This window comes from Tilletiaria anomala (genome assembly GCF_000711695.1).
Source record: "Tilletiaria anomala UBC 951 chromosome Unknown K437scaffold_4, whole genome shotgun sequence".
Lineage (NCBI taxonomy): Eukaryota > Fungi > Basidiomycota > Exobasidiomycetes > Georgefischeriales > Tilletiariaceae > Tilletiaria > Tilletiaria anomala.
The window spans coordinates 20,894-46,504 of NW_013547018.1; the positions used below are offsets into that span (position 1 = coordinate 20,894).

Sequence of the window (25,611 nt, forward strand, 5' to 3'; positions counted from 1 at the left end):
GACGGCTGGACGGCCGGGCGGCTTTCCTGTAGCATTCCTTCGAATGGTCTGAGGCACACAGTTCTGCTGCTGCTGCCTCGCAATGATCCGGTATTGCTGCCGGTTTGTGGAAGCTGGTCTACAGCCGCCATGGCGATATCCAGGGAGGCGGCTGCAGGAAACCTTCAAATTGCAGCTTTCGCATGGTACTGGCCGTTGAAGCGAGCGCCTGGTCAGTTGACCCGGCTGAGAGACGATTCCAAGGCAGCATCCGATCGTCAACACTTTGGCTTTAAAGGTTCCACACATTGAACCAAAATCCGCGGGTGGTTCGTGCGCGATTTGCACGATGTGTGCGATTCATCGGGGGTTGCGTCTGATAAGCCAGGACTTGATGAAAGGCGATATGGATAATTGAAATCTGACTTGAATGCGGCACACTGTCGTGTCAACTCATGACACGCTCATATTGATAACTGGTGTCAGCCCAAAACAGGGCACTGTTGAACTGGAGAGAAGCGCAGGAGGAAATGGAAGATTGTCCGACGGCTTGCTCCCGGTAGCTCCGACGAGGTGAACAAATGCATGGTCAGCATTGACAAGAACGCGTCGCGACGCGTCGCGCTTTGGCAGAATGTGACGCGTCACGCGGTAGCAGGCACTGAGCCAGTGGGTGACTGGCAGAACTTCTCTCGGCCGACACGCCTCCTCAATAGAAAACACCTCTACCATCCAGGTCACATTGCTGAGGAGCGCTCGACTTGTTCACCAAAGGTGTCTCAGACACGCATGGGTGATCACCCTGTTGAACGAGCAGAGGCCCGCAGCAGAGGTCAAAGGTGGATCTTAAAAGCGCGTTCTTCCAAGCTTTCGAACGTTTGCTTAGCGTGAGAAGGCGGGTAAGCGACTTCTGGGGTTCATCTTCCCTCTCCCTTCTGTATCATCGTGATGTCTGCAGCGCAACTACCTGCCACGCCCACGCGCCGCAGTAGAGATGACGAGGCGTCAAGCTCGAGCGAATGGAAGACGTCACCTACCTCGTCGCGGACGCTCGATGCTTCGTTCACGCCTTCTCCCTCGCGACACAAGAGCAAGGGCAAGGTCAAAGGCAAGGACAATGCGCTGATGGAGCGTTCTTCGCTGAAACGGATCAGCGCACAGGGTGACGAATATCTGCTTTGGAATCGGGTCGGCGGGGCAGGAAGTGCAAGTGCGTCTCGAATGGCTCACTCGCGTCGGCTTTCTCCACATAGAGATGCATTTTCTGATCAAGATACGGAGGACGTAGATGGACAGCGGCGGCGCACTCGCCCGCTTCCCCCTTCTTCGACCGCACCAACCTTTCGCGAGAGGAAGCGCTTGCTATCCGATACTCTTCGTTATTGTGCTCAGACGAAATCCTACGATGTTCAAACTGATGGGGACTCCCCAACAAGAGCCAAGCGAGGCAAGCAAGCCTCACTTTTATCACCCTTATCTTCCTCGCCTCACGCACACCTTTCACCCACTGCAGCAGCACTGCGAGCGACTCCGCGAAGACGCACCCCGTGTAAGGCCAAGATTCATCCTTTCTTCCTTCCATTCAGCCAAAGGCGAGCAGCTGTAGCTGCAGTGACAGAAGATGAACCGTCTCGTCAGCAGCACGTCCTGCGGGTCGTTAGTCACGACGAGCCGGAATCGAGTCACATGGCGCAGAGGCGAGGAGCGGCAGCAGCGGCGAGGTGGAGCGACATCATGAAGACGCCGCAGAAAAAGGGTTACTCATCGACGGCTGAAAGCCGTGATGGAGCCTCGGGCGGTGCAAGACAAAAAAACTTAACAGCAGTAGTGGACACAGACTCTGACGACTCGATGGACTGGGAAGGCGGTGCAGGGATGAGACCGGCATGGATGGCTACGCCCGGCTCGGATGTTTCTCGAACTGGGCTCCACTCCCGACAGCGTCATATTCACAGCGTCTACACGCCTCCGACGTCAGTATCGCCGCTGTCGTCATTTTCAAGCTCCCAACAAAATGGCAAGACGGCTGTGAGAAGTATTGTCGTATCACCTACTGCGAAAGTGGCACAGAACTTAGGCCGTCTCAGCAGACGCAGCACACACAACAGTAGCGCTGCTTCCGGCACCAGCTCTGTGCGCTTCGAAAGCGCGCACCCGCAGGTACCGCTGGTTGCCAGATCGCTCATGACGCAGACCAGCGCCAGCGACCTGCTCTACAAGATGCGTACGGGCGGAATTGGTGGTCTAGCAGGTGGTCTTGGACGAATGGGTCTGCATCAAGGTGGCAGACTGGGTAGACGTGAGTTCTAACTAGTTAACGTTGTTGCTAATTAGTTGAAATCGCGCTGATGCTTCCATGAGTGTTACTTCCTACGACAGTCGACATCACTCCATACTTAGGTACCTTCTTTTCCACCAGCACAACAGACTGCTTTGAGATCCCACGCGGCCTCGGCCGTCGCTCGGCAGGTGGTGACCGAGAAGAAGAAGATGGGGAAGAGGAGGACGGCAGCAACTACCGTGGAGGACCATCGTCACCTTCACCACACTCGGACGAAGAGAACATCCCGCCCGTGCCGAGCCCACAACGTGCGCCATCCTTGGGCCTGCACTCTGCGCTGCCAATTAGCCACCCCCTCTGCTGTGCTTATTCGTACTCCTCTCGCTCGGCAAACGACCTGAACCAGTGGCTCGCGGTCGGCACGGACGAAGGGCGCGTCACGCTCGTTAACACTGCGCGCGACCCCGACACGGGCGACGCGCTCGACGCCGGCGTCGCAGCAGACTTGCCCAGCGCGCGGCCGTCGTGGCGCGCAGCGGATGCATCTGTCTTCATCCTCGCCTGGCGCTTCGATGACCGCGTCATCGGCACCGGCGGCTCCGATTACGAGCTGCGCCTGTGGGACACGGAGAACTGCAAGATGCTTGGCCGCTTCGGCTCGAGCTTCGGCAGTCCACGCCAGCTGTGCTGGGACCCGAACGGCAACGGTAACCTCCTCTGCAGCGGCGGCAGGGACGGCGCGGTGCATCTGTATGACGCGCGTGTTCATACTGCGTCTGAGCTGGTGCAGCCTCATTCCTTCGGCGGCATCTTCGCCAACAGAACCGGCAGCCACTGCGCTACCGAAGCGGCTCGTAAGCCAGTGCTCAGCCTATGGAACGTGCACACCGCCAAGAACCGTGTTTTCAGCACACTGGGTGGCGTCGACCCCGGCCAACCGGGCCGTAAAGGGCCGCCAAAGGGTGTCACGGCGGTCGCGTACGTGCCGGGCCGCGAGCACTGCATCGTCACTGCGGGCTGCGAAGATGCGCGGCTGAAGGTGTGGGACTTCCGCGCTGCCAGCCAAAAAGTTGTCGCGGCAGCTGAGGTGGAACTCGTCAGCGGGGGTGGTGGTAAGCAAACGCTCAGCAGCAATTCGTTCAGCACCAAGAGGTCCGCTACGTGGCAGCCCACAGACGAAGCGGAAGATCTCTCCTCGCGCGATGGATTCAATAAGAGCCCGCACGGCGTCTCCAGCCTGGTCACCAGCGGTGACCGACTCTTTGCTGCGTGCACTGATGGTCGGTGAGTGCGCCCCCACAAAGATACTTCCATGAGCCTTCCTTACTGAGCGCTCAATCTGTGCGCTGCAGTATCTATTCGACGCCCACTGCGAGCCTGTTGCAGAGGCTTACTATCACGCAAGGCAGTGGTACGCCGCTCTACAGTGCTGCGCAAGGCCACAACACGCTGTACGCTAAGATGGCTCTCAACGACGACGATCGCCTTCTTGCTGTCGGCTGTAACACTGGGGATATCATGCTGTGGGATGTCGCTCGTGATGGCCTCGTCCCTTATTCTGGCGTGCAGCTGACCGGAGGACACGCCCAAGAGTGAGCGACGGGCCGTAATGCTTTTTTGTGATTTCTCGCTAGAGGTTGGAGCATGCTGACGCGCTCGTTATGGCTGACAGTTTCGAGGTCAATGGTGTGTCGTGGGCGTCGGGCATCCAAGGCACTACGCTGGCCAGTATCTCCGACGATCTGACGGTGCGATGCTGGAGAGCAGACCGTCAAAAGCTGCGAAAATTGCAAAGGGAAGAAGCAGAGAGGCAGGAAGGGATGAACATTGCATTGTAAACAGTGGGCATCTAAATTGCGAAGGAAGCCGTGTCTAGAAATACAGGTGTGAGGTTGCTGTGCGCTCGGATGCATGCCGACTGCGAATTAAGGAGATTTGAGTCTTTGCGATGGATTTTGCACTGCACGATGCCCTTGGTCGAAGGGAACAATCTCTCCGATAACATTGCCAAACGCAAAGAAGAGTGACTGCTTGTCCGCGCTACTCTGCACCTGACGGATGTCTGCGAATGCCAGCAAGTCTGCCGCGTCCGTACTACGGCTGAAGATAGGAAGGTCTTGCAGCAATTGCACCTCTTCGAGAGAGACGGAAGCGCTGGCAATCTTCGCCTCGCCATTTGCCACCTCCAAAGGCTTGTGCAAGTCCACCGCAAAGACTTGCCACCTTGAGCGAGACGGATCTGGATCTTGAGAAAAATAGTCCGCTGGTGATACTTGCAGCTTGGAACGTCGAATGCCGACCAGGTAATGATCTACCACATCAGCTGAGCCACGATTACAGCTGGTGACGCCTGCAATGCTGATGGGCTCATCGCTGTCCGTGTCGAGACCACCATTGCTCCTCTCAGTGCGCATGGCATAGCTGCTCGCTCTGCGGTTCCGGCTGCCGTGGGTAGACATTGGGTATGCCAAGTCTGTCGTTGGCGAACGTAGGCTTGCGTCTTCACCACTATTGAGACCCACGACGTAAGCTCCATTGGAGAGCGGGGGCCTTAACTTGGTTGGTGTCTTCGGGGGTCCACTCAAACTGTTGTAGGGAGACGTCTTTGTGTCCAAAGCAGACGAAGACATTGAGGTGGACATGCTTCCAATCGACCATATTTTCACGAACCAGATGTGGCTCCGGGTAGCGATGGCAGCCAGCACATAGCGATCAGATGTATTCGTGGTGGTGGGAAGCATGATCCTGGAGATCGAACCGCCTCCTAGGTCAAGGCTATGCGTCGGTGTCTTGCCAAAGACTCCAAATACCCGCAGAATGCCGGCATTCGTACCAATCAATACGGATTGCAGATGCGACAGGTCGGACACCGCCATGTCACTGTGATCAGAAACGGCAGGAGATGGAAGGACCCTGCCCCTTGAAAGAAGCGCGGCACTGCGAGCGACCTGGCCTGAGCCGAGCTCGAGGCTGGCCAGCCGCGCCCACTGCCCAGAGAGCCTGGTGTGCACATAGACCACGACACGACCCGACAGGGATGCGAGCGCTACCGCAGTGTATTCGTCAGCATGGACATTCGAATCGACCTGGAGGCACGACATTGGCATTTCGAATCCAGTCCAAGGGGTGGACATGTCCGCCGGAGCCACGACAGTGGGCCCATTGCCAGAGACCTCGTGTTCTCTGAGAGAACCATCGCTGTGAGCAGCAACAATTAGCGTCCGTGTAGCGCAGACTTCTGTATGGCCTTTCGATACGGTGCTGAGCCACGTGATGCCAGTTGCATTGCCTTCGGGCGAGGGGGAAGCGATGCCAGGCTGCTGTGTTCCCCTGAATAGGGAAATGATATGGATGCGACCAAGACGGGTGCCGAACAGTGCAACTCCAAGGGTTTCATCAAGGCAGACGCTTGTGACGACGTCCTGCTGCGAGCGAAGTTCAGAGCTGAGCGTAGAGGAAAGGCGTGTCCATATCGAAGAGGCGATGCCTGGCAATGGTTCCTTAGGGCCGATACTGATGCTGCCAATTAAGTCGACTATGGCTAGGAATTTGGGAGATTCTGCGATGAGTTGAACATCTGCAGACATCTGCTTCTGATGCAACCGCACATCGAACGTCTCGTCGATGCGAGACATGGAGCCGTCATGCGACCACAGCGTGTTGTCTTGCAGCGGCCTATCTTTGTCGCGCTGCGCCTCGAGCAGCTCTGTGTCCTTCAGCAGGTAGAGCAAGAGGACCCAAAGCAAGGCAGTCGTTGCAGATATGGGCAGAAAGACGATCTTGAGAAGCCAAATGATCGCTCGGATGCGCGGGCGGAACAGTGCCCAGCCAGCGAAAGAGCGCGCTAACGAGCTGGGACGAGGAGCCTGCCGCCGCGCCGACCATAGGGAAACGATGCTCCACGGCTCGACTATTAAGCGGACGTGCGCAGCACCATCAGGATTGATGCTTTGCCAGAGCGTTGCCGACGGAGAGTGTGTCCACCATGGCGCCAAGTCGACAGAAACGTCGTCACCGGTTGCTAAGTGTGCAATTGGGTCGAATCCGAGCGCCGACGCGTTCGTCGTCGCTGACGCAATCGAAGCATGCTTGAGGCTGTATGTCGGCTGCTCGAGCACATAACCGGTACCATAATAGAGGTACAAACCGAACATTAAGGCCAGCAGCAGCGACAGACTGGCTGTACGCGCGGTCCTTGCGCGCCAAATCGCACGAGCACCTAGCTGAACTATCCCCTGCGGGCTCTTTCTGCTCCTGAAACGGTCGTTCGAAAGCCCGTTGACGTCATGCATAGGGGCAGAAGGTCTCGGCTTTACAGGCTCAGCGGAGAGGGTATCGTCTTTTCCGCCTTGAGTCAGTATATCGGCCAACTCGAGACGCTGCATGTCGACGCTGAGAATGGTGACGAAGAAGGTGATTTGTAGGAACCAGTCCATGATGAGAAGGCAAATGGCAAAAATGCAGAATTCGCGAACGGCAGCGACAGGCGTGACGCTCGCAATTACGCTTATTAGGAGAACATCGGAGGCGACAGTCAGCGTGATCGACACCCCAACAGACGCCAAGCCCAGCGCCATGCGAGTGGATACCGGCAATGAAACCGGCGTCGAGACCATTGCTTTTGTCAAGACGAACATATTTTCCGAGCCGACGACCAGTATCACGAAGGGCATGATTTCCCTGTAGATGTTTTTTTTCGAAAGTGCTGCAAGATGAGCTGAAGTGCAATCAGAAGAGCGCATCTAAGGAACACTCACCAAGGCACCAACGCGAGACGAATACCAAGCAGCGAGCATACGCTGATGCTCATTATCATAGCGATGATCAGCTCGATCGCCCCTGTGAAGATAAGACCGAAGCGGGAGTGCACACGCTTTATGCCCACGAGGCTACGGGAGATGTAGATGACCAAGGCAATGTACCCTATGGTGAGCAGCACACGAGGGATGGTGATGACGCGATCTCGCGAGGGCCGGAACTGATAAGGTGGAATGCACGTCAGCTACAGCGGGCAGCTGTAAGGTTGTGCAAATGTGAGACACACCTGCAACAGTAGCTCCTTGGACTGTCTCTGATCGGCTCCAATCAAAGTGACCCGCCCTCCAGTGATATTTGAGAGCATCTGGACCCATGCACGATGTGCATCGCTGTGGCCCTCCTTTCCAATGTCGCTACCACCTTCACCTTCAGCATCCAGGAAGAATGTCATAGCGAGATACTCAGCTCTGGGAAACTTGTTGAAAAGGTGCCAGCGGCCAGATAATGTGCTGGGAATGGCGAGTGGTACACCCTTGTAGTTGATGTGCTGCTCATTGTTGCGCAGCGTCTGGTGCGGCTCGGCATCAGAGGACAGCTGAGCCATGGAAGACGTCCAGTAGTCGAGTGGCGACAGACTCAGACAGCGACTGCCACGGTGCATGTCGGAGGGCGCCGGATCAAGCGTCCGAGCCTGTATGCACATGAGCGGTGCCTTGCGTGCAAACGATGTTTCTGACAAAGACTCGTTGAGCGTTTGAGACCACATATGGTCTTCTATGGCTCTCTGTAAGCTCAATGCGGATTGCAGGATGGTCGTATCGAGCACTCCGAAACGAGACCCACGGCCGCCGAGGACATCGTCGGTCGTCAGGAAAACGTGCTCTACCCTGACGGAGCGGCAAAGAGGCTGTCTTTCTGGTTTTCCCAGTCTTGTTTCTGTCTTTGCCTCTCGATCAGGATCATTGTCTCCCCTGTCTCCATCGCCCAAAATGTCTGGCAATCCTCCGAAAGGGAATAAAGGGTGCGGCTCGGTATTAGCGGTCCTAGGCTGGTCGCCCGAAAAGCAAACCTCGGCCGTGTCCTTGGAGAAGATCATAGCTGCATCCCGCGGGTCGACGGCTCTTAGATCATCGGCATCGTCCCAGATCATGCGCAAATCACGCAGAGAGTTATAGTGCCGTCGCTCAGAAGACGCGAACGAGTCGAGCAGCGGAGTCGACAAGCTTTGCCAGAGAGCCGAGGCGTCGCCTCGCATCATTCCAGGCCCGCCTTTGGATGACCACAAGAAGATCCCGGCGGCTGGGTAAAAGAGCGAACAAATCACAAGAGAGCAGACGAGCAGCGTCCTGATCTGATGTCGAGAGATTCGCTGTCCGTGAGAGTAAAAGGCCTTCGAGAGCATGTCGCTGGCCCTACTGGGCCATGGCTTTCTCTTGTGCCTGCGGCCTCTCCTGCTTACAGAAGTCGACAACCTCGTAGGACTTGCTTTGGGGCGACTGGAGCCATTCTTGCCGTATGAACCCCATCCTGAAGAGTCGGTTGTGCTGGATCGGCTCGCGTTGACGAAGGGATCGGCTGACGCCGCCGCACCAACACGAGTTGGGAGGATCATTTTTGACCGGCGTCTTCGGTCATTATTACCGCCTGCAACCAACGCTTATCGAGGAAGGAGCATGGCTGACACCTGGTGGTATGAAGCTGGCCACTGCGTGCCGTCAGAAAGAAGACCTTTGACTGAATCTTGTGCAATGACAACCGTACTTTCTTGACGGATAACTACTGAAATATCGATACATGCACCATAATTTCAACTAAGAGTAATAGGTATGGAATTACTGCTGGCTGCCGAGAGTTCAATCCGGCGACGCCCGCCCGCACATTCGCTTCGAGTGAGAGTTCACTTTCAATCGACTGAGACACCAACCTCTAACATCATTCTGTTCAGAGTATCCTTCAGATTGGGTCACCTCACTTTCGTGATACAAGTTCATAACCATCTTCTTCAATCTCGCTCAGTGGTTCAATGTAATTGCGCACCTTCGTAAGAATCAGGCACGTATGGCGAAGCACCTTGAAGCACATAAAGCGGGAGCATCCCTTATATTGACGACGTTTGCGGACGTAGTGGCGGTGTTTCTTCAAACATGTCGTCCTCGTACGGTTCGGGCAGCAGCTCTTCAATCTCGCGTCGCTTCAACTTTGACACGATACACTGCTGGACTTGCTTTAAAGACTTTGTTCCTCCCGGACAGGCCCGCGGATCAAGCGCATCAGGCCTCGGCGCTGCATTCGGCGGCCAAGCTGACAAGACCGAGGAATTCTGGCTCACTTCGGTTCGTCTGCATCTGCTTCTCGCCTGACAGCGTTTTTGCACTGCACTTTCAGACATCAGCAGCTTGCAATTTTTTTTGACGGCGCCAACTTGCAGCTGACTGCTCATTTGCTCGATTCTAGTGTTCACACGTCATATGTGCTGACTGTATGCGCCACCGAGGAGGTGCGCATCCTGATCCTGAAGATCTCCGAGCACTTTTTAAGTCTGACATGCACCATCTGTGCAACAAACTCATGCGTCGTCCTCTCCTTTAGATGCGGTTCAGAAAGTCTGCGCCTTCTGCAAGGCAGTAGGCATTAAGCAGATTGTGCTCAATGAAAATGTGCGAGTCCGTCGCTTTCTGGAATGCCCGCTTTTCGCCCTAAAGACTAGTACCCTTTCCACAGATACCACCGCATATTGCCCCTTTCTTTCGCTCACCACCGCAAGTCCTGGATGAGGTCATTGCAAGCTACAAAGTATACCAGCACTAGAGAGAAATACTCGTGGTGTGCAATGAGTGAACTGACCTGGATCGCGTTACCTCCGAACACAGTTCCAGGTTCGTGCGATGACAGTGGCCCTCACTTCGCTTGACTCACTTGAGACCATCGCACCCAAAGCATGAGCACACTCTACATCTGATATCGTCCGTTTGGCCTGCTAGCCACACAGTCGACATATGACCCTTCTCACTAAACACTTTGTTCCCTCCCCTGTCCAATCGGGGCTATTTGGGCTCTGCGAACCTCTTGTTTAAACGCTAAACCTGCGCGAGCAGTTACCTCAAAGCCCAAGCCCGCAAACAGCAAGAGATTCTCGAGCGCGTCAAGTCCGAACTAATCGAAGCCCGTGAAGTGAAGCGCAATCAGCATCGCTTGCTGCAAGAGAACGAGCAGCTAAGAGCGCAGCTTGGGCAGTACGTTAACAACGATGGTGGTACGACGGGCAACAGGAGCTTCGTACCAGCAGGCAAACGGCCGCGCGAACCTTCAGCGGAATTGACACAGACAGGGACACGAAACGAGGGGTACAATGCCCCGATGGAGTCGGATTTCAGACTGACAAATTTCCAACAGAGTGTGCATCATCAGCAAGCAGAGGTTGACCTTCCCATACGGCAGGTTCGAGGTTCGTCGGTCGAAAGCGATGCTTCTCAGAAGCTTCAGTGAGTCCGTTTGCTTGCTGATACAGCGACATCAGGCACGAGGACTCAAAATTGTTTGGCTTCATACTATCTTTTGCTGCGTAATCCGACAGGGCTTACAGATTCGTCGAGCCGACTCATCCACTACCCCGCAATGTACATGCCTCCTCGATCAGCGCGATGCCACCTCCTGGCTTCGTGAACTCTAGTCGAGTCTCAGCTCCCAATAGTGGTAGGTCATATCAGAACGCGCCTGCAGGAGGTCATGCGCTTCACTCTGCTGACAATTGGGTTCCCGTACTCACTTTAAAAATAGCGACTGCACGGCCGAGCTCCGCTTTACCTCGCACAAACGGCTCGAGCCTCACACACGCACGCTTCCCACCTATGCGGCCTACATCGGCTCTGCATCAGGAGCAGTTTAGACATCCAAGCACGCCATCGCAGCGCGCGCCGTTCCGACCTGCCACCGCCATGGGTAGCTTTAGTGCTACCAGCGGTACCGGCCATAGCGTCGGCATTGGTGCCGGCGCCAATATCATCAGCAATGCTAACTTCACCGATCCGCATCGCCGGCACTTTGGCCGTTGAATGTCCAGCGAACAGCAGCTGATTGGGAAAGGGTATACGAAAATGGAAGCAACCAATCAGGTCGGATTGGAACAGCTAGCAAAGTATGAGCGACTTCAAACTTGTACAGAATGCTACCATTTCTGCACCTTGTGTGATGGAGATGCGAGAAGTACAGTTGTGGAACAGACGCAGACAGGCTGGCTAACATGACTAAATGAGCTAGTCTTCACTGCTGCTATCGACTTCGATCACATTGGGTGACTTCTGCCGACGCCCACTGGATGTCTCATTGTCGAGCGGACGCTTGACAGTTCGCTTGCCGCCCAGTGTCTCGCCTTGCCCCCCGAATGGCTTCACGGCGGGTGCCGATAACTCCCCGGCTGCCCCTGTGGCCGCTGTTCCAGGAGCTGAAGATGAAACTACTACTGATGCCTTGGGCGCACTGCTATCGACTTTGCGCCGCGGTGCACGGCCCGAAAGTGTCTGTCCTGTCCCTGAGAATGAGATCTGTAGACGGAAAGAGACGGTCAGCAATGAACGTGCGAGGCGCAACAGTATCGAAAGGTGATGGAAGATCTGAGACGCACCTGCTTCGCACTCGTGTTCTCCTTGTCCTCCTGCTTGCCTCCTGGCGGAATATAATCGTACCCAAAGAAGAGCCTGCCAAACTCCAGGCGCAGCGCAGCGGGAACCTTTTTGTCTTCAAGCAACGTGTCATTCGTCACGATCTTTGGCTGGTCGGTCCGCCGCACCAGGCTGAACGGATCAATCTGTTCGATCTCCTTCGTCTTCTTTCCTTTGGACTTCTTGCCGCTCAATGTCTGCCCGGCACCACGGAACGGGCCCGCTGGTTGCTGCACGGTTGCTGCCGACGAAGATTCGCGTCTGGAACTGTGACCGCCGGCGCCGCTGCCGCCACCTGGCGTAGAAGCACCAGAAGCTGGGATGCTTTCCGTGGCAGATGTTTCGATTTTAAGCTTTGATGCCATCGTGGCAGGTGGGATTTTAGGTTGTGGCGCCGGCTCCACGTAGCCCTTGGGCGCCGCAAAGTCCACCTCGAGATCCGTGTCGATGATGGAGATGCCAGGTGCGTCAGGTGTGATCTCCATGATAAGCACTTCAAATGTCAGGCAGTTGTACTTGAACTCGATGATGTCTCCCGGGGTCAGTGTACTGAAATTTCGCAACGCCTGCTCAAGGACGGCTTTCGGGTCAGAAATCTCGAGGAAATCGACCGTCTGTGGTTGGATCTTGACCATCTTGCCCTTGGGGAGTGTGGTGCCAGTGACGCGCACTCTGTCGCCTTCATTCAAAGCGAGCGACTTCATCATCCATGCCGGAAGATGAACTCGACCGTGATCTGCGATGAACTCGAGCACACCTGCGTGCGACTCGCGTGCTCTACTGGAAGCAGCAGATGAGCTCGCGCCACCATCTTCCCTAGCTGGTAATGCATCCTTCGACGGCACGTTTGGGTTCGGGTTTCGCAGCCGAAACACCCACGGTCCTTCCACTTCCATTCTTGTCAATTGATCCAAGCTGGAAGGCGGGAGGATGACCTTGCCACCGTAGCTGACATTGTCACGCTCCTGGCCGGGGAGCATGGCCATGCTGTACGCAGTTAGATAGTCATCATACGCCGAAGGATGCGCGCCAAACCGGTTGAAACCCCCGCCCATCAGATGCGCGGCGAGGCTACTCCCGACCGGAAACTCTCGCCCAAGGCCACCACCATAAGTGCCTCCGAACTGCGCGAAAAGGGGCAAGTGCAAGGTGAGATGGAGCTTGAATGATCACGCACTCCCCCGACTAACCATTTTGCTGCTCCACTGCCTCTACGGTTGGTAGTCAACCTGCCTTGTTGGTGGCTGAGCAGACTAAATGCTCATTCCAAGTGCTTATTTGAGGAGTTGACGATATGTCTGCTGAACTTAAGAGCGTTCACAAGCTGTTAAATGTCTGACAGTCCTCGTCATCCATCGAGGTGAAGTTGCGTGCACGTCGTCGGTAGGACGTCGACTGGTCATTCGTCACCATCAAATGGTGATCGGCGCCATGAGCCATGAAAAATCTCGGCCGAGAACAAGACGTTCCGCCTGAAACTAACTCTGCGCGACGAGAAGCGAATGCAATGAATGAATGCCATACTCACATCAGCAACGCCAACAAAACGCAAGAAGAAGCTTTGCTATAGCTTGCTTCAGCGCGCGTGCTTGTTCGAAGCAGAAGCGGAGCTATCGGTGCCAACGAGCCTACATTGCTGCACACAGCCATCCGCCAGAAAGAACCGTAAGAGAGAAGGAAGGAGAAGAAGGAAAAGGAGGAGAAGAAAATGTCCACAGCAACCGCAGCACCCGCTGCGACGGGGGTACCCCGACAGCAGAAGGCGTTCAAGACGCAGGACAAGCCAGATGAAGTGCGAAGGAGCAACATGAACGCTGCCAAGGCAGTTAGTGACGCTGTTCGGACAAGTTTGGGGCCAAAAGGCATGGACAAGATGGTGGGTTGCTCGTGGCAGTGTGCCGGCTAATCGCCAATTTGCAACCCTTGCGCCAGAAGCTAATCGGCATGTTGGTGTCCCGTGTAGATTCAAACTGCGAACGGCGAGGTCGTCATCACCAATGATGGTGCGACAATTCTCAAGCATATGGCAGTCATGCACCCAGCAGCGCGTATGGTGAGTGATTATACCAGTATCTTGGTGCTGGGAATCAAGATTTGAGCCTGAGCCACGCTTCGTCACTTGCAGCTCGTCGAGCTTTCACAGGCACAAGATATCGAAGCTGGAGACGGTACCACCTCCGTTGTAGTCATCGCCGGCTCCCTTCTTGGTGCGGCAGAGAAGATGCTTAACAAAGGCATCCACCCGACCATCATTGCTGAGTCATTCCAAAAGGCGGCGGCGAAGGCGGTTGAGTACCTAACCGAAATAAGCACTCCGGTCGACCTGCGGGACAAGGAGAGCTTGCTGCGCGCAGCGAATACCAGTTTGAATTCGAAGGTGAGTGGATTGAAGAGAGCACCTCTCACCTATTCACAATCTTGACTTGCGGACCGCTGACCGTTAGTAATGGTTCTCCCAGATCGTGTCGCAATATTCTTCGGTGCTCGCGCCCATCGCTGTGAACGCAGTCACCCGCCTCCTTCACGCCTCGAAACCCAAGAACGCAGCCACGACTGCTTCTCCCCGCTCTCCTGCCACATCGAACCCGACTTCGCCTGCGCTCAATGCAACACGTCCGTCCAGTTCTTCATCAGGCGCACCTGGTGCATCAGTCACTGTTCCCGAGGGCTCCTCGGACACTCCAGCCTCAGATGTGGAGCCGATCTCGATTGACCTGCGTGATATCCGGCTTGTGAAGAAGGTCGGCGGGACGATCGATGACACGGAGTTGGTGGAGGGCCTGGTGCTCGAGCAGAACGTCATCACTTCATCTGGCGGGCCTTCGCGCATGGAGAAAGCCAAGATCGCAGTGTGCCAGTTCCAGCTGAGCTCTCCCAAGCCAGACATGGACAACCAGATCGTCGTGAACGACTACCGGCAGATGGACAAGATCCTCAAAGAAGAGCGACAGTACCTGCTCAACATGTGCAAGAAGATCAAGAAGAGCGGTTGCAATGTCTTGCTCATCCAGAAGAGTATTCTGCGCGACGCAGTCAATGAGCTGGCGCTGCACTTCCTCGCTAAGCTCAAGATTCTCGTCGTCAAGGACGTCGAGCGCGAAGAGATCGAGTTCGTCTGCCGGACACTGAACGCCAAGCCCATTGCGGACATCGAGGCGTTCACGGAGGACAAACTTGCCTACGCCGATCTGGTTGACGAGGTGCAGCAGAGCGGTGCGAAAGTGGTCAAGATTACCGGGATCAAGGACATGGGCCAGACGGTCAGTGTGCTGTGCACGGGAGCCAACTCTCTGGTGCTGGAGGAGAGCGAGCGGTCGCTGCATGACGCACTCTGCGTCGTGCGCTGCCTTGTCAAGCGTCGTGCGCTTATCGCTGGTGGCGGTGCGCCCGAGGTGCACGTCTCGCGTCTGCTTGCGCAGCACGCGCAGTCGCTCAAGGGCACGCAGGCCTACTGCTTCTCCGCCTTTGCAGAGGCGCTTGAGATCATCCCGACCACGCTGGCGGAGAATGCCGGGCTGAACCCCATCGCGATCGTCACCGAGCTGCGGAACAGACACGCACTGGGTGAGAGGACGGCAGGGATCAATGTCAGGAAGGGCCAAATCACCAACATCCTTGAGGAGAACGTCTTGCAACGTGAGCGGCTATTACTTAAAACGAGCCTCTCAGAGCCGTGCGCTGACACCCCTCTCCCACTTTGGCCCACCTGCCTTGTAGCTTTGCTCGTCAACACGAGCGCCATCGAGCTGGCAACAGAGACGGTTGCCCTGCTCCTCAAAGTCGATGACTTCCAGCTCAGCCGCTAATGTATAAGGCACCACATTCAGGCCGGATTGTATGCTGTTTGTTCCAAGGTGCAATAGCATAGCATAACCTACCATTGCATTAGACCCAAGCCCAATGTGTCCTTCGAGTGAGGATCAGGCCTGTCTGAGACCCAAACCGCACATAGATCGATGTGAGGCACTGTCTCACCTGCCACCCCTTCCCCATTATGGGGCGTTCCGAGGTACCATGGTTTCTAGTGCTTGGCCGAGTCGGAATGCCACGCTAAAACTGGGTGACGCTGCACCGGTACGTGCGAAAGCAGAGGGCAATGCAAAGCTGTGGTTCTACCCCATCTCTCATTTCTTCCGAGCCGACGCTTTACGATTCAAATGCAAGGTGCCTTTTGATTCATAGCTGATCTACATTGCAGTGAGGCCATAAGCCCAGCCGTGCATAGTGGCGTGTAGGTGGCGGTGGTTGGTGGTCCGCACTAGGAGCGCCGTCACGAGTGAGCAGAACCGCTAGCTTTCGACTCGGACCGGGAAAAAGTACAAGGTAGTGCAGCGCACGAGTGTGTATGGGTGTGCGCGTGCATGCAGAGGAAGGAGCTTAGACCGAGGCGAGAGGAGTCGGCTCGACAAACTCGGCGCTCTTGACCTTTGCGCCCGAGTCCTCAGCACCGGCGACGTTGCCGGCACCACCGTGCAGCTCAATGAGCCTGCCGAGGTCATGCTTGGGCCTCTTGATCACCTTCACCTTGCGGACGTAGACATCCTTGAGCGGGTAAATGCCCTGGCAAGCCTTCTCGATCTCGCGTCCGATCACCTCAGGGATGAGCTTCTGGACGAGCTCCTTAATGTCACATGGCTCTGCCTCGCGCTTGATGATGTCGAACATCTTCTGGCGGATGGCCCTGATCTGCGCAGTCTGCGCATAGGTAGTCTTGCGAACAGAGTTCGCCCGTCGCCTTGTGAAGGCAATGACGAAGATGCGGACAATGTAGCCGTCAGCCGTGCGGATGTCCGAAAAGGCCTCGATCAGGGTTTGCCACTTGCGGACAAGCGAGCGAAGCTTGTCGGAGGTGAAGTCCATGCCGTAGAAGTTGGTGAGGCACGTACGGCCCTGGATCTCGTCGATGCGGAGACGGAACTTGCGGAAAGCCTGCTCCTCGTCCTTGTTCAGGTCAGCGAGCGAGGCCTCAACGATGCGGCCCTTGAGAGCATCGTTGGCGTTCTCTGTAAAAAGTGAAGATGACCGTCAGAGCAGGTCCAATTGACAGTAACGAAGAAAGTGGCATTGGTCTTTGGGGACCTGACGCGACGTTGCTCGCCATAGAAGTGGCTATCTCCCCGAAAGTCTCCCGGACTAGCCATGAAACTCACTCAAACCCTGACTGCGGTTGACGAGTGTCTTTCCAACGTTACGGTTGTCAAAGAAGGTAGGAGCCTTGATGTCGTACCAGTCCTTACGGGTGAAGGGGTCGACAGCCCTCTTCTTGAGACCCTTGCCCTTACCGAGCTTCTTGTTCTTGCCGACAGCCATCTTGATGTGTTGAGGTGATCACGATCTGAAGAGAAATATAAGTCAAATCAATAGCCAGTTCTGATGTATGCGACATTCACATCCGCTATGAAAAGGGTTGCGGTGACCCTGAATCGCTTGCAGCTGGACCTCCCCTTTCCATCACGTCAAGAGATGCGCCAAGTATGATGAGCACAAAGCCCAATGCAACCGCACACCATCGCTGTCTTCAACTCTTTCCAGTTTAGACAGCGATGCCTTTCTGCTACCCTCCCCATGCGGTACAGCTCCTTGCAGGACTGCATCGTAGGGTCCCAAGTGAATCTGAATTGACTTGCACATGATATCCTCAAACGGACGGCAGGCTGTCATGTATAGCAGGAGAGCGCATGTGCTACCCACGGCTTGAGCACCTTTCAAGTGCTTTGTTTCTGCGACTTGAAAATGGGCTCCTCCTCGTTTTAATCCTGCAGAGCTCAGCCGATTGTTCCTTCCATCCTTCTTTTGTCCTCCAACGCTTCCTTCCTGCGTTCCCGAGGTCGCCCGCACACCACCCCCACTTCTGTGCTCTCCTCTTCCTGATCGTACGAACCACGCTCTTTGCTGGTGCCGCCTGTAACACTGACCTCTGATGCTGATGTCGGATGGGGATTCAACCTTGACGAAGTGGGAGGAAATGAATGAAAGTAAGTAGCACATCGTTGCTGGTTGGATGGGAGGGCAGAGGGAGTGTGTGCGCGCGTGTCGTTGGCGTGCGTGTGGGCCAGCGAGCGGAACCGCTCCGAGAGCTGGACCGCTTCGACGCGCAACAACGCGCAACGCCAGAGGGCTGAATAATTCATGCATCCGCAGCAACCGTTCCGCCATCGCTAACGCACATGCATCGATCATTACGCAAATGCGTCAATGACGTTCGGAGCATCGGCCCTAGCGTGTGTAGCCGAGAGACGCTGCACAGCTTTATGGAGAAAACGGAACAGGTTTGTGTAAAGAATGAGGTGACATTGTGTTCGTCGGTCTCCGAAATGGAGATGCACTTTGCACAAGGCTTGTACGATGTGGATCCATGCGACACTTATTCATCACGTTCTAGCACGCCAGGTAGACACGGGGTGTCTGATGGCCGGGGTTGCTGCGAAGCGGGGATGGATCTTCGTTGGTGCAAATGCCTCTCAAGGCCCAGGCCCACCATGCCACACTAGCTCCCGCCGCCCTTATGGTACCGACCTTTGAGACACCTGACCCTAGATCTTCAGAACAACACGTTCGTGCGCTACAGATCACGTATGGTATGAAAATACAGGCATGCAAACACGAGCACCAAGTCCGATCGTAGCCATGCAGAGAGCCAAGTGCTTTCACAGCCCGCAATTTATGACGGAGTAGGCGAGCCAGAGGAGCTTGATGCCGCTTCCTTGGCAGTAGTAGCAGCAGGTGGAACCGGGGATGCGACTTGGGCGGGGGGCAGCTTTGGCGCCGCAGCTGGGGGCGCCAGTGTCGGTGCATGCGTCACGGTCGGTGTCGGTGTGAGGCCAGTCTGGGGCGATACCGCTGCCGTTACTGGAGTGGGTACAAATGCTGTTGCTGGCGCAAATGCAACAGGGGGACGTTGCTGAGTTGCGACAGGAAGCCTAACAGAAGGCGCGGCAGGTCGCACGACCGTGGCCCCTGATGGCGCTGAGCCAGGCGGTGCAGGAGGCCTCACACTCGCTGCAGATGGTCTCACTACCGCTGGTGGCAGCCCGGCCGCGCCTGCTTGCAGAGGTGGCGGCCTGACGCTACCCGGCGCAGGCGTACGTACGGGTGCTGGGACCAAGCCTGAAGGAGGCGGCCGCACGCCTGCAGCAGCAGCGCGATGCGCGGCAGCGTTCGCGAGCGCCTCTGCTTTAGCCTTCGCAGATAGCTCGTTTGCAAGCTTGAGCAATTGGATCTGCCCAGGTGTGAGCTTCGAGAGTTCCAGCTGCCCTCCGCCTTCAGCTTGCTGCTTCTTCAGTAGCGCAATCAGCGAGGCTGCCTCTGGATGTGAGGCTAGCGTCTTTGGCAACGCAGCCAGCGCTGGATTCTGCGCTGTATTTGCCGCAGGTGCACTCTTCGATGCACCTGCAGGTGGCGGTGGAACCCCAGCCGGCGGCGGACGCGGTGTCATGGTGGCTCCAGCTGGGGGTCGTGCGGCCACAGCCTGCGGAGCAACTGTCGACGGCGACGGCCGCACTACAGTAACCCCGGGGGGACTAGCAGCCGGAGGGGAGCCTGCTGCGCTAGGCCCAGGTGAAGTACTGCCTGATGTCGCTCGCTTCTTCGCTGCCTGTCGCGCTTTGAGCTTCTCTTTCAAGTGTGTCACGAGATACGCTTGCAGCTCTTTCAATGCAACTTGAATGCCCAAGCCTTCAATGCGATGCACCTCGTTGATAGTCAGATGCCCGAAGACTGCTGGATTTAGATAAAGCTTGCCCTCATGATGTACGATTGGCTGTCCGTCAAGGAGCGATTCGATGGAACCAGGAGCAGGTTTCGGTTTCTGCGCCTGGGAGGCCAGCGCTGCCGGTGGGGCCTGGCCGACGACGATCGGAATACGAGACACTGGGCTGCCCGCAGGTGCGGCAGCACCAGTCGGAGCAGGTGCTTTTGTAAGAACAGGGCCTCTAGAGGCTGGCGCAGCCGCCAAGGGGGAAGCGGCTGGCGCCACTGGTGGTGGACGCGGTGGCGGAACAGCCTGGAAACCTGGAGTATATGGTGGCACCTGCACTGGGCGTGGAGGTTGGCCAGGTAAGGGGGCAGCAGGCCGGACTTGCGGCGCCATAGACACGCCAGGATACCCTCGATGCGGTGTTGCAGGTGGTAGTCGCGGCTGATTGTTCATGCGAGCTGGTGGTAGCTTCATCGCTGATCCCGCTGGCTGGCGTGGAGGAGACCCAGCCGCAAGTGCACCCTCGGCTGCCATCTGCGCCAATCGCTCCTCGCGAGCCTTCATGCCAGGTGGCGAAGAGGCCATCGCGTAAAAAACACCTTTTCCAGGCTCATCGTCGCGCCGCTGCACCTTCTCGATGTCCTTGGATGAGGCAATGGCGTGACGCACCGCGCTTTGCCAATCTTTCCCATTGCTGCGCGAGTTGCGAGCGAACCAAGGCCACTTTCTCCCAAGCCATTCGTAGACTTCTTGTAGTGTCATCTTGTCCCCCTTTGCACTTGCCTCTTCCGAAGTCAACGCAGCGATAATCAAGGCATTGTTCGACATTTGCGGGCGGTGATCTGCATCTTGCAGATGTGGGGTACCTGGGACCTGTACGCCGGGTGCTTGCCCATTCAGCGCAGCAGCGTGTCGAGCAGCCGCCTGTGCTGCTGCATGTGCTTTCGCCTGCTCAATCAAGTGAGCGTGCGCTGCGGCCCTCAAAGCTGCCTGCTGCTCTGGTGTCGTTCCAGGAGGGAACGGGATGTCCAACCGTGGAATGGGAGGGAACACAGGAAGGCCTGGAACCACAGCTGTGGATGGGATACCTGAGACTGGAACGGCTGAGGATGAAGATGTGGCAAGATGGTTGGAGACCGACGGAGATGCTGTTGCAGGGGTCATGCTTGTGGTCGCCGAAGTGGAAGCCGGGGGGGCGCTTGGATGGGCGGTAGTGTTCGAAATTAAAGTCTCCTCCTTTGTTTCGGTAGAGGCACTGGCTGCGTCATTCATATTTGATTGCGCAGAGGCGTGCGTCTCGGTGGCAGACTTGCCCTTACCTTTGGCCTTTGCCTTCCCCTTCCCTCCGGTAGGCGCTTTTTCGTCAGCGTCCCCTTGGTCCATTTGGGCGTCCCCATCAGGGTCGACGCTGGCTCGGTCCGCACTCTTGCGTTGCTCTCTTGCAGCCTTGCGTCGCGCGGCCTCGAAAGCCTCGATGCCGATCGGCTCGCCGACTTTGAGCGCCGGAGACTTTGCCTCCTCCGCCTCTCCACGCTTCCGCTTTCTGCCTGCGACCCCAACACCATTCGTCCAGGCCGGGGTGGGCGCGCTTAGCGCAGCCTTCTTCTTTCCATTGGCTGCTGCTTTGGACTCAGAAGACACGGGCTCTTCGGCAGTCTGGTTCTTGCCTTCCGTGCCCTTCCCCTTCCCTTTGCCCCTCCCACCCTTGACTCCAACGCGCGCATCATCGGCGCCCGGTTCCGTTTTGACTTTCACTGCGCTGGCCTTTTTGAGCTTGAACTTCAGCTTGGCATTGACAGCTTCCTTGCCACCCTTGACTATTTTCTTGTCATCGCTTGCCTCTTCCTCTTCCAGCTCTCCATCCGATAGTGACAAGTCCCCACTTTCTTCCGACTGAGTTTCTTCCTCGTCGTCCATCTCCTCATCACTCGAAGACGTAGAGAGCGAGTCGCTGTCCTCTTCCTCTTCTGGTGCTATCGGAGGTGGTAGCACAAAGTAGAAAACTCGTTCGGCGATCTGCACTTTCGTTCTGAAGGAGTAGGCGGGCATATCATATGGATGTGTCAGCAGGGAGCCGCGTTCGTCGCTTATCAAACGTGTGACGGCCCACCTTTTTGAGAGGGGTACACAGACCCCTCGGTCGAGATAGACGTCGTCCACGAAGGCACCGTTTCTGCCGAGCACTTCAAGCACGAACGTTCCTTCGGACGGCGCGTGTCCAGGCCCGTAGCCTCTGAATGAGATCGTCTCTCCTGGCAGAGGAAGTCCTGGAGGACTGTAAAAGATGCGCGCATGATTCCGACTGATGCTCTTCAGCGGACCGAGATCGACGTCGACTTGCCCCTCGGGCCTCTGTCCCGTGATATGCACTTGACCCCCTTCCGATGGAGGTGGTGCACTTCCAGGCCGCCGTCCAATTAGCACGTCAAGTGTCTGAATGTAGTACGAGAAGCCCGGAAATTCGAGCTTAGCATAGGCTTGAATTGGGCCATCATCGTGAGGTTGCACCGCCCCGGCAGTGCCTGGGAAAACGTGATCCTCTTGCCCTGGCCAATTCTTTTCCTCAATGAAGTCTGTCGCAGTCCCGGGCTTGGGTAGAGGCGCTGGATCCGCTCCATTGCCAGCGAAAAGCTCTTGCTTGGGGAGATTACCCGCGTCGGTCGCGTTGCGATGCTCCTCCTGGGCGAGCGACGTGAGCAACTGCGCGTGCTCCTCGGGTGCCGCCCCCGAATTCCCCTCTGCGACACCCTTTCCTCCATCTACACCGTCGCCATCCGCCATGTTCACGTCGCAATCGGCTGCAGGAGCGCTGCAGGCATTCGCATCAGCCGCAGGAGCGGACGCGGTCGGCGAGATGCTGCTCGCGTCGACGTGCTCCAGCTTGACTGCCGACGTAGAAGCCTGCATGGTATAGCGCGTCGGAGGCGATCCTAGAAGGACTGCGCACATACGCGCAGCATGACTACGCGCTACGAGCGAGCCCGATCACGACCTGTGGTGCTGAGGATGTACGCGATTGACTAGTGGATGGTCAAAAGAGGTGATGATCGGATTTCGGAGGCGCGGGTACGAAACTACAAGCAAAAGCGCTGCCGCGAGGGAGAGCCTCATCTTTCTCATCTCTCATCCGAGCGGGGCATATCGCGACTCTCTCGTGCGCCATGATGTCAATCAGAGATACCTCGATCCCTCTTCCCAACCACACGGCCACGTCTCACCAAATCTGTCACTCAACTGCTTGTGCAAAGCTATGACAAGATTTGCATCATCCGAGCAGGAACAACGACCTATCATGTTGCACGGCTTGGTCTCTCCCTTCGAGCCGCAGTCAGCACTGGCAGCTCGCATGCGCGTGCCGTGCGCTGGTTGCGATTTCCGGCCGCACGTCCTTTGAAAGTATCGAAAACGGGCATGTCGACATGTCTGGCACTATGCTACATCGGTTAAAAGGCAATGCGGATGGGCTTCACCGCGCAAAAGATCTATTTGGTCAACACCTCCCAAAGCCCTGGACTGGACGACAGTTGAGCTTCCGAGTACCTCAGCTGCTCCATCTCGTCCTCATCTTCATCCTCATCGGGCTCCTCATCATCTTCATCGTGGATCCGTCGGACAGTGCTCTTAAGAGTTCGCGCATCGCTGTCGCTATTCGCTTCGTCTTCTTCGATGCTAATCACCTCGGGGGTCCGAATCATCTTGAGCATCTTGCGAGGCTTCGGAATTAGTGATTCGTTTCCGATGGCCTCACTCCTGCAATTGTGTTTCAGGGCCGCAACATCAGCGGGACCAGGTTCTGAGGTGGACGCCTCGGCACTCAACTCCGTAGCGTCGCTCTTTCTCTTGCTAGGCCGTGATTTCTTCCCCTTCGCATCTTCCTTGGTAGTTGTAAAGAGCGAAGCAGTGACAAGGCCCTTGGATTCTGCAGCTTCCGCTTGTTTCAGTCGCGTCAAGCGACTAGCCTTCGCGGCGTTGCGCAAGTAGACGTTGATCGTATAGGCGCTTTGACTATAGTCCTCTAAAATGTAGCCTTGAATGAGAAGCTCCACGATCACTCGCTCGCAGTTCTGAGAGTATGAACGCAGTGTCAGTCGCCGCTCAGCTGATCGCGACACCGACTTCGATCGAAGGCTCACATCCTTGTTCAATTTTACTGTTCCCCCATACGCATTCATGTCCAGTTTTCCAGCTTTTGTGCGTGCCGCTGCGCCCTTTGACTTTCCGCTTTCGCTCTTGACGTTGTACTTCCCACCTCCTAGGCCTCTGACCAGGTCGCAAAGAGCTGCCAGAGTTACACGGCCTCTGTGCGATTCGATCTCGTGAAGAGCTTTGACAATCTGCCAGGACTCATAAGTGACATCGACTGACTCGATGCCCGCTTCACCCATGCAATTGTCGCATTTCTTGCAAGGAGGCATGTTGCGACTATGTTCGTCTGCGAAGTAGCGCGAGAAGAGCTGTTTGCGGCATGTTGTGCTCTGGCAGTACGCGAGCATTGAGTGGAGGTGATCGCTGCCGTAATGATCTTCCGCGACAAGAGCCGCAAGTCGGGTAGCATCTTGCGGGCGGTAGAATAGAACGCAATCGGATGGCTTCCCGTCCCGACCAGCTCTGCCGCTTTCCTGATACAGGCCTTCAATGGACTTTGGGAGCGTTGCATGAACAACGAAGCGTACGTCCGGCTTGTCGATGCCCATGCCAAACGCAATGGTCGCACAGATCACCTGGATTCGACCTGCGTTCCACAATCTGTGCGTCTCTTCCTTCCACGCATCTTCCAAATTGGCATGGTAGGGACGTGCCTTGATCTTGCCATCGCTTGCATCGATCAGCGCCTGTGCCATGTTCTCAGAGTCGTTCTGACTGAGACAATAAACGATGCCTTCAAATGAGGAAGAGCATCAACTTATGTATAGGTGCCAACAGCAAGGCAATCCGAAGGCTCACCTGTTTCGTTGAGATGCCCTTCGATGATGTACGAAGCAATTTGTGCCGCGCTGCCAACAGCGCTTGACTCACGAAAGACGACGCGGTAAGTGAGATTGTCCCGTAGCAGGGGGCTGGTAAACAGGACCGTCTTGCGTGGAAGGGCGCATTCGGCTTGCGTGGTGCTCGGTAGCTCCAAAATTTTGAGCACGTCCTCAATCACGTCTGGTGATGCGGTTGCAGTCATAAGTGAGAAAGGAACATGCGGGAACAGCTTTGTGAGAAGGGAGAGCTTTTTGTAATCTGGCCGAAAGTCGTGTCCTTGAGAGCTACAGCAATGCGCTTCGTCTAGAACGATGCGGGCTGTGGTGTATGTGCGTACATGCGTCAGGTTCTGGCCGTACATTCCAGAGGATCGTCCCTCACCCAGTTGTCCATTCTCATCTGCTGTCTGCAAACAGGATAAGAGGGTCTTGGCTTTGACAATGCGTTCAGGCGTCACGTAGAGCAACTTAAGACGGTCGGATGTGTTGCCCAAATTCTTGATTCGACGGTGAATCGTGTTGATCTCTTCCTTGAGTGTTGCTGAGGACATGAGCTCTGCAGGAATTCCAGCCTCCCGGAGATGCATTACTTGGTCTTGCATCAAGCTTATGAGCGGGGATACAACCAATGTCACCCCGTCCGTGCAGAGAGCGGGCAGTTGGTAGCACAAGCTTTTGCCGCCGCCGGTGGCCATGATGCAGAAGAGGCTCCTGTTATCCAAAGCTGCGTGACAAACTCCCTTTTGGCAGGAACGGAAGCCAGTAAAGCCGGGCCAGTGCTTCTTGGCCAATCGCAACATCTTGGCCTCCTGCGGGGACTTGCTCTCAAAATAATTGACGGTGCCAGGGAGCGGCTTCCCGGCCTTTCTGCTCGCAAGGAAGACCTTCTGACCGGCATTCCGTAAGGCATCGCGTTCTTTGATAAGCTCTTTTCGCACGCTTTGAAGGTCTTTGAGTTGCTGTTCGATCGAGTTGATCTCGTTATCGAGCTCACGCAGCGTTGCCACCTCCTGATCGGAGAGCCCGGTTTCGAAGTCGGCGTTGGGCAACCCTTCATCATCCGAGTCTGACTCAAGGCTGATTACAGCATTCGCCTTTGACTTGCCTTTGCCCGGCATGCTGATGACACACTTTTTCCGATGCCTCCTCGACTCTATGAGGGACATCGAAGTGCTCGTCGCCACAGAGAATGCAAGGAGACCTGCTTCTAGGTTGAGGTGTAGCCGCGTGACGGTGATAACCCTTGAGGACTGCTGTGACAAAATCTGGATG

The 25,611-nt window shown here is 56.1% G+C and overlaps 8 protein-coding genes across 8 annotated transcripts; 3 read left to right on the forward strand and 5 right to left on the reverse strand.

The window, feature by feature from the left end:
- Positions 1-927: 927 nt before the first annotated feature.
- On the forward strand, positions 928-4,128 carry K437DRAFT_271840 (WD40 repeat-like protein; the record flags this gene model as incomplete). Its single annotated transcript, XM_013390433.1, has 5 exons — positions 928-1,189; positions 1,493-2,278; positions 2,359-3,544; positions 3,613-3,852; positions 3,933-4,128. The coding sequence occupies 5 exons, from the start codon at positions 928-930 to the stop codon at positions 4,096-4,098; spliced, it is 2,640 nt and encodes an 879-aa protein (XP_013245887.1). The 3' UTR covers positions 4,099-4,128.
- K437DRAFT_271841 (uncharacterized protein) lies at positions 4,095-8,786 on the reverse strand. The gene is made up of 3 exons (XM_013390434.1): positions 7,305-8,786; positions 7,018-7,238; positions 4,095-6,940 (listed from the first exon to the last, which is right to left on the reverse strand). The coding sequence occupies exons 1-3, from the start codon at positions 8,628-8,630 to the stop codon at positions 4,186-4,188; spliced, it is 4,302 nt and encodes a 1,433-aa protein (XP_013245888.1). The 5' UTR covers positions 8,631-8,786; the 3' UTR covers positions 4,095-4,185.
- A 198-nt stretch (positions 8,787-8,984) lies between these two features.
- K437DRAFT_114998 (uncharacterized protein) lies at positions 8,985-11,178 on the forward strand. The gene is made up of 10 exons (XM_013390435.1): positions 8,985-9,070; positions 9,144-9,351; positions 9,473-9,515; positions 9,608-9,675; positions 9,740-9,811; positions 9,889-9,894; positions 9,956-9,981; positions 10,114-10,500; positions 10,593-10,711; positions 10,796-11,178. The coding sequence occupies exons 2-10, from the start codon at positions 9,163-9,165 to the stop codon at positions 11,068-11,070; spliced, it is 1,185 nt and encodes a 394-aa protein (XP_013245889.1). The 5' UTR covers positions 8,985-9,070; positions 9,144-9,162; the 3' UTR covers positions 11,071-11,178.
- Position 11,179: 1 nt separating this feature from the next.
- K437DRAFT_115008 (UFD1-domain-containing protein) lies at positions 11,180-13,030 on the reverse strand. The gene is made up of 3 exons (XM_013390436.1): positions 12,867-13,030; positions 11,640-12,800; positions 11,180-11,559 (listed from the first exon to the last, which is right to left on the reverse strand). The coding sequence occupies exons 1-3, from the start codon at positions 12,867-12,869 to the stop codon at positions 11,272-11,274; spliced, it is 1,452 nt and encodes a 483-aa protein (XP_013245890.1). The 5' UTR covers positions 12,870-13,030; the 3' UTR covers positions 11,180-11,271.
- Positions 13,031-13,245: 215 nt separating this feature from the next.
- On the forward strand, positions 13,246-15,554 carry K437DRAFT_253376 (T-complex protein 1). The gene is made up of 5 exons (XM_013390437.1): positions 13,246-13,552; positions 13,640-13,729; positions 13,802-14,053; positions 14,136-15,312; positions 15,394-15,554. The coding sequence occupies exons 1-5, from the start codon at positions 13,385-13,387 to the stop codon at positions 15,480-15,482; spliced, it is 1,776 nt and encodes a 591-aa protein (XP_013245891.1). The 5' UTR covers positions 13,246-13,384; the 3' UTR covers positions 15,483-15,554.
- Positions 15,555-16,053: 499 nt separating this feature from the next.
- K437DRAFT_219426 (ribosomal protein S3Ae) lies at positions 16,054-16,986 on the reverse strand (the record flags this gene model as incomplete). The annotated part of the gene is made up of 2 exons (XM_013390438.1): positions 16,054-16,679; positions 16,827-16,986. 2 exons carry the CDS (start codon positions 16,984-16,986, stop codon positions 16,054-16,056), a joined length of 786 nt encoding a protein of 261 aa, XP_013245892.1.
- Positions 16,987-18,238: 1,252 nt separating this feature from the next.
- K437DRAFT_253379 (uncharacterized protein) lies at positions 18,239-22,389 on the reverse strand. The gene is made up of 2 exons (XM_013390439.1): positions 21,483-22,389; positions 18,239-21,401 (listed from the first exon to the last, which is right to left on the reverse strand). The coding sequence occupies exons 1-2, from the start codon at positions 22,277-22,279 to the stop codon at positions 18,338-18,340; spliced, it is 3,861 nt and encodes a 1,286-aa protein (XP_013245893.1). The 5' UTR covers positions 22,280-22,389; the 3' UTR covers positions 18,239-18,337.
- A 385-nt stretch (positions 22,390-22,774) lies between these two features.
- Positions 22,775-25,541, reverse strand: K437DRAFT_253380 (ATP-dependent DNA helicase). Its single transcript, XM_013390440.1, has 4 exons — positions 24,722-25,541; positions 24,317-24,658; positions 23,506-24,251; positions 22,775-23,436 (listed from the first exon to the last, which is right to left on the reverse strand). Exons 1-4 carry the CDS (start codon positions 25,455-25,457, stop codon positions 22,855-22,857), a joined length of 2,406 nt encoding a protein of 801 aa, XP_013245894.1. The 5' UTR covers positions 25,458-25,541; the 3' UTR covers positions 22,775-22,854.
- Between the last annotated feature and the right edge of the window lie 70 nt (positions 25,542-25,611).

Bases quoted from the DNA above. Each gene is read 5' to 3' on its own strand.
- K437DRAFT_115008 (XM_013390436.1), bottom strand. The intron at 11,560-11,639 runs GTGCGTCTCAGA...TTCCGTCTACAG, and splicing joins AGAACACGAGTGCGAAGCAG to ATCTCATTCTCAGGGACAGG.
- K437DRAFT_253379 (XM_013390439.1), bottom strand. From the start codon at position 22,279: ATGCAGGCTTCTACGTCGGCAGTCAAGCTGGAGCACGTCGACGCGAGC. The intron at 21,402-21,482 runs GTGGGCCGTCAC...CTACTCCTTCAG, and splicing joins TGTGTACCCCTCTCAAAAAG to AACGAAAGTGCAGATCGCCG.
- K437DRAFT_271841 (XM_013390434.1), bottom strand. From the start codon at position 8,630: ATGATCCTCCCAACTCGTGTTGGTGCGGCGGCGTCAGCCGATCCCTTC. The intron at 7,239-7,304 runs GTGTGTCTCACA...CCACCTTATCAG, and splicing joins CCAAGGAGCTACTGTTGCAG to TTCCGGCCCTCGCGAGATCG. The intron at 6,941-7,017 runs GTGAGTGTTCCT...AAACATCTACAG, and splicing joins CGTCTCGCGTTGGTGCCTTG to GGAAATCATGCCCTTCGTGA.
- K437DRAFT_253380 (XM_013390440.1), bottom strand. From the start codon at position 25,457: ATGCCGGGCAAAGGCAAGTCAAAGGCGAATGCTGTAATCAGCCTTGAG. The intron at 24,252-24,316 runs GTGAGCCTTCGG...CCTCATTTGAAG, and splicing joins AGGGCATCTCAACGAAACAG to GCATCGTTTATTGTCTCAGT. The intron at 23,437-23,505 runs GTGAGCCTTCGA...TCATACTCTCAG, and splicing joins CAGTAAAATTGAACAAGGAT to AACTGCGAGCGAGTGATCGT.
- K437DRAFT_114998 (XM_013390435.1), top strand. From the start codon at position 9,163: ATGTCGTCCTCGTACGGTTCGGGCAGCAGCTCTTCAATCTCGCGTCGC. The intron at 9,352-9,472 runs GTTCGTCTGCAT...GCTCGATTCTAG, and splicing joins AGGAATTCTGGCTCACTTCG to TGTTCACACGTCATATGTGC. The intron at 9,516-9,607 runs GTGCGCATCCTG...CCTCTCCTTTAG, and splicing joins CTGTATGCGCCACCGAGGAG to ATGCGGTTCAGAAAGTCTGC.
- K437DRAFT_253376 (XM_013390437.1), top strand. From the start codon at position 13,385: ATGTCCACAGCAACCGCAGCACCCGCTGCGACGGGGGTACCCCGACAG. The intron at 13,730-13,801 runs GTGAGTGATTAT...CGTCACTTGCAG, and splicing joins TGCACCCAGCAGCGCGTATG to CTCGTCGAGCTTTCACAGGC. The intron at 14,054-14,135 runs GTGAGTGGATTG...TGGTTCTCCCAG, and splicing joins ATACCAGTTTGAATTCGAAG to ATCGTGTCGCAATATTCTTC.